The 5,441-nt window shown below is 52.9% G+C and overlaps 1 protein-coding gene across 1 annotated transcript in view; it reads left to right on the plus strand.

Moving 5' to 3' along the window:
- The window catches only part of Fam129b (family with sequence similarity 129 member B), a 55,166-nt gene that overhangs the window by 35,597 nt on the left and 14,128 nt on the right, over positions 1–5,441 (plus strand). Inside the window, exons 3-4 of the mRNA XM_023701652.1 lie at positions 2,844–2,972; positions 4,337–4,442. Of these exons, the coding sequence (XP_023557420.1) occupies positions 2,844–2,972; positions 4,337–4,442 (235 nt within the window). The remainder of the gene's footprint in view (positions 1–2,843; positions 2,973–4,336; positions 4,443–5,441) is intronic.

The raw sequence follows: 5,441 nt of genomic DNA on the forward strand, positions 1-5,441 counted from the left end.
ACAACATCCAGAACGTGCGGGCCACAGTGAAAGCAGTCCTATGAGAAAAATTTATATAGTGAGAATAATACCCTTATCGGGAGAGCAGTGAGCTCAAATAAACAACCTGATGTTGGACCTCAAATTTCTAGAAAAAGGACAAGTTAAGCCCAAAGCTCCGAGGTGGGAGAAAATGGTAGAGATCAGAGCAGAAATGAATGCAACTGAGGCTGGGAAAACAATACAAAGAACCAGTGAATTGAATAGTTGGCTTTTCAAAAGATTAAATAAAATTGTTTTGTTTCCTTGAGACGGGGTTGCTTTGTAGTCGAGGCTGGCCTTGAACTCTGGCAGTCTGCGTCAGTCTCCCAAGTGCTGGGATTACAAGGCATGGACCACCATGCCTGGCTGGTCGTTCTTTCTAGAAAAAGCAGGGATTGGAGGCCTGGGTTTGGGTGCTGTAAATATAAAACACAGAGCCAATGCTTTGTGGCTTGGGCAAAGCCCCCAGTGGCCATCGTGGGGGGCAGCCTTTGTGATCCTGTAAATATTTTCATCCTGGTAGGAAGCTTGGGCCTATTGTTTGAGCACATTATTCCAGGAGTGTTTCCGGTTTCTCTGAGAAGCAACAGTGGGGAGTGGGGGAGCAGGGAGTTTGAAGGCCATCGAAGTGCCAGGGAGGCAGGCAGGGTTGGGATGTGGAGCTCCTGCTGCCTGTCCACAGACCTCGCAGGAGCAAGGAAGCCAGGAAGGTGTGGGCACAATTAAAATAATAATTTTTTTGTTTACTGAGCTCCAGAAAAGTTTTTCGATACCAGGGATTGAATTTAGGACCCTGTGCTTGCCAGGCAAGTGCCTATTCTACTGAGCTAGCTCCCTGGCCCTGTTTGTTTGTTTTTTTAAATTAGGTGTGGTGGTGCATACCTGTAATCCCAGCATTTGGGAGGCTGAGGCAGGAAGACTGCCTCAAGTTCAAGACCAGGCTGGGCAACATAGTGAGTTCAAGGCCAGCCTGAATTATGTATCAAGATTGCTTCTCAGCACTGCCCTCCCCTCTTTCTTTCTGTGTGGGTGGCTGGAGGGTGACACATGCTTGTAATTCCAGTGTCTTGGTTACTTTTCTCATTGTTGTAACAAAATACCTAACACCCAAAGTTAAAGGAGGGAAGGTTTCTTTGGCTCAGTTTGTAGAGGTTTCAGTCTGTGTCCGCTGGCTCCAAGGCAGGGTGGCGTGGCACAGGGGCACTGCGGAGGAGAATTACTACAAAGCAGGCAGAAGGCAGCAAGCTGCATGCGACAAGCAGCCAGCAACCAGCAGCAAGGGATAAGGGTCACATTCTTTCTGTCCCTTTATACTGCATGCACGTTACACACGGGTAGGTAGTGCTCGCGCTCCGGGTGGGGCACCCTTAATCCTACCCAGAGCTCTGCCAGAGCAGGCTGTGGACTACTGCAGCATCACACACCCTTCCTCGGGCATCACTGTCCGTCCTGGCCCCACTGCAAAGCTTCACCTATGACTGTGGAGGCCTTGGGGGACATCTAGACAACAGCCGTTACACCCAGTATTCTGGGATGCTGAGACGAGGGGAGGCAAGTTCAAGGCCAGCCTAGGAAGTCTGCCAATTTAGCAAAACCCTGTCTCCAATCTAAGAAATAAAGGGCTTCGGTGCAGCACAGAGTGAAGGCCCTGGATTTAATCCCGGTATCTGAAAAAAAGTTTCATTTTGCAAATGGCACTGAATTTATCATAAAACAGATTGGCAAGGAACAGAACTGTAGCCTGCCCGTAGTAGTGTGTGTGTCCTTGTCTCACCCTGGCTTGTTTTGTTTTTTGTTTGTTTTCTTTTTGGTCTTTAAAAAAAAAAAAAAATTTATTTATTTATTTTTAGCAGAACCAGGGATTGAACTCAGGCTCTTGCACTTGCCAGGGAAGCGCTTATTCCACTGAGCCATCTCCCCGGCTCCTTAAATTTTATTTATTTGTGTGTGTGTGTGTGTGTGTGTGTGTGTGTGTGTGTGGCCAGCTCAGCCCACCAGGGGGCGGTGCTGCCTGGCATGTGGTGCTGGGGGATTGAACCGTGGTCCCTGTGCTTTGCTGAGCTTGTTTTAAGTAGGTGTTTTAGACCACTGAGCCATCTCACCAGCCCCTCTTTTTGGTCTTTTTGTGACAGGGTCTCACTATGCAGTTCAGGCTGGCCTTGAATGCATAGCAATCCTCTTGCCTCAGTCTCCCAAGAGCTGGGATTACAGACATGTGCCACCACACCCAGCTCCATTTTGGCTTCTGTAGCACCCCTTAATGTCCGCTTGGCCTCAGCTCCAAATCAGTCCAGAACTGGGTGACATTTGTGCAGACCTCAACTCATCTCAACACAGGTCACAATGACTTTCAGGAACTGTGCTGCCTGCCAGGTGCTCTCACTCCCATTTTGCAGATGAGGAAACTGAGGCTCCAAGAAGTGCAGAGGCAGCCCCCATGGTCACCCTGTGATCCAGAGCTTAGGAGGTCCTCAGTTCACTGTCACTTGCTGCCAGGACACAGGTCAACATCAGACAGCCCAGACCGAGGCTCCCTGTTCCGCCTCCCAGATTCAGCAAGGCCATGTGGTGTGCTGCGAGGGTAGGGGAGGCCCCGGGCAACACCTTGTTCAAGTTTTCATTGTTCTGATGGGAAACTGAAGCCCAGGGCTGGCCTATGGGTGTGTCCCCTTAGGCTACAGTGACTGCCTTATTCAAAGGTGGCAGAGGTGGGTGGCTGCGCCTGCCCTGGGCCAGTCTGGGGCAAGCGAGGTCCTGGATCCGACCCAGTAGGAACCGCTGTGGCCTGAGGAACACTGTCGTTGTCGCCCACCCACTCGCAGGTGCCCCTGGACGAGCGCATCATCTTCTCCGGGAACCTCTTCCAATACCAAGAGGACAGCAAGAAGTGGAGGAACCGCTTCAGCCTGGTGCCACACAACTACGGGCTGGTGCTGTACGAGAACAAAGTGGTGAGGACCACAGCTGGCCCTGGGCACCCCAGCTTGCCGAGCTCTGGCTCCGCCCTGTCCTGGTTACCCCTCTTCCCATGCCCTCCTGCACCCTGGGCAGCCGTCCTGCTCCCATCTGTTCCGCAGGCAGGCAGGGCTGTCCCTGGCTCCACTTGCCCTCTCTGCCTTGTCATTGCTCTGGGCTCTTTCGAAGCCCACAGACCCGATTGCATCTACCAGATGTCTCTCCTGAGCAGCCCAAAACAGGCCTGTCTTCCTTGTTGTGGACGGGTGAATTCTCAAGGAATCAGGTCAACCCTGTGCCCTCAAGGAAGTGGTTTTTACATGATAGCATGCCTCTGAGTTTGCTGGAGGGCTTGAAAAAAAGGGTGCTGGGCCAACCCCCAGAATTTGATTGATGTCCGATGTAGGGTCAACAGTTTCTAACCAAGTGTGGTAATATATGCCTATAATGCCAGTACACAGGAGGCTGAGGCAGGAGGATTGCTGCAAATTCCAGTCCAGCCTGGGCTGCATAGTGAGTTCAAGGGCAGCCTGAACTACATAGCAAGACCCTGAGCCAATCCCCTTCACCACCACCAAAAAAAAAAAAAAAAAAAAAGAATTTGGATTTCTAGTGGGCTTGGTGGCATGGGCCTCTAATTTCTGCACTCCAGGGGACTGAGGTGCAGGATCGTAAATTCAGGCCCAGCCCAAGAAATTTAGCAAGGCCTTGTCTCAAAATGACCACTGAAAATGTGGCTCAGTGTGAAGGCCCTGGGTTCTGTCCCCAGTATCCTCAGGTTCTAGAGCTAGGTCAAAAGGAGAGGGCGCACCACTCACTACCCTGCCCATCACTGTCCAATAGTGACATCTAGTGGTTGTGAGGAGCATGGCACCCCTGCTGTAGGAGCCATTACTTCAGAAGTACTTGTCTCCGCACTCCTACAGCAGAGGTCTCCTGACCGAATTCTCTTGCAAAGAGCACAGTGGGCTGCTTAGAACCTAGGGATGTGGGAGAGGACCACATCCCATAGTCAGAGCCCTAGTTCTGGTGGCAGATAGCAGCGTTCCTAGTGTGTGGCTGATCCACCTCTTGGATCATTAGGGCTGTGTGCAATGAAGTGTGTTAGGCCCAGAACTGGTACACACTCAGCTGGTGGAATTGTGGGACGGGAGGCAGTGGGCCGTGCAGACAGTGACGAAGACCTTAGCCGAGCTCGTGCTGTGGAGCTTGCTGTGGAGGTCACCGTGACAGCCTCTTCCTATCCCCTCCCTCCTCTTCTTCCCTCCTCTTCTCTGCCCCACCTTGGGCCCTGGAGCTCGAGCTGGGGTTTGGGCTTGGCACACTTGTGACTCGGGACTTTTTCTTGTGCCCTCCTCAGGCCTATGAGCGGCAGGTCCCACCCCGTGCCGTCATCAACAGTGCAGGCTACAAAGTCCTCACCTCCCTGGACCAGTACCTGGAGCTGGTTGGCAACTCCTTGCCAGGTAAAGAGCCCCTGGGCACCAACCTGCACAGGCGTTCTGCACAGGCCTCAGGAGGTGGCCAGGGGCAGGGTGGCCCAGGCTCACTGCTTCAGGTTGCCTTTTAGCAGTCTGAGCCCCAAAGGGGAGAAGTGTCCTGGACCTGAAGGGTGCACTTCTCCCAGGCCACACGGGGTTTGGCCTGGACCAGTGTGGGCTCTTGTCCAAGTTCGGCTGGTGCCTAGCCTTCTGCTCCATCTCCATGGAGTGGGGATCTCCCTATCTCCCCTTCTTACTTCCCTCAATTCGGTTTCATTTTTGACAGAGTCTTGCCCTGTAGTTCAGGCTGGCCTTAGAACTCACTTTTAGCCTATGCTGGCCTTGAACTCCCAGCGATCCTCTTGCTTCAGCCTCCCGGATGCTGGGTAACAGACGGGCGCTACCCCAGAATTCTTGAGCACTGCCTCAGAGAAGAGATCCCGTCAGTGACCCTGCTGAGATGGTTGGTAAAGCACATGTCCACGCCAGGTTTGCTAGGGGCTAGTGCCTCCACACCCTACCAAGGCACCCAGGGGCAAGCCAGCCTGCAGGGGGCAGGCTGGCTCTGTCTCTGCGGGCCTGTGTAGGCCAGTCATCTCCCCCTCCGATCCTCATCTTCCTAAGCGTCTGCAACGCTCAGGCTAGAAGAGAGAGACCTTGGCATGTGGCGCACACCCAAGAAGTGCTGGGTGCCCCAAGCCCAGCCCGGGGTGACCCAGGCCACACACAGAGAGCTGTTACTGTCCCATCGTTAACCACGGGAACAGGCACAGCTGAGGACCGAGTGTCTCGCATATCCATGAGGATCAAATAGAAATAAATTCCTTTGTATTGGTTTTGTTTCCTTGCCCTGCACGCTTCCCTCCCTACTTGGTCATTTAAGCCGTGCTCTGGCCTCTGCAGCAAAGATTTGAAGGGAAACCCAAGCAGGCAGTGCTTGGCCTTTGAACCTGAAGGTTCTTATTGGTTGCTTGTGCCCAGCAC

This window comes from Octodon degus, unplaced genomic scaffold (assembly GCF_000260255.1).
Source record: "Octodon degus isolate 3935 unplaced genomic scaffold, OctDeg1.0 scaffold00138, whole genome shotgun sequence".
Classification (NCBI taxonomy): domain Eukaryota; kingdom Metazoa; phylum Chordata; class Mammalia; order Rodentia; family Octodontidae; genus Octodon; species Octodon degus.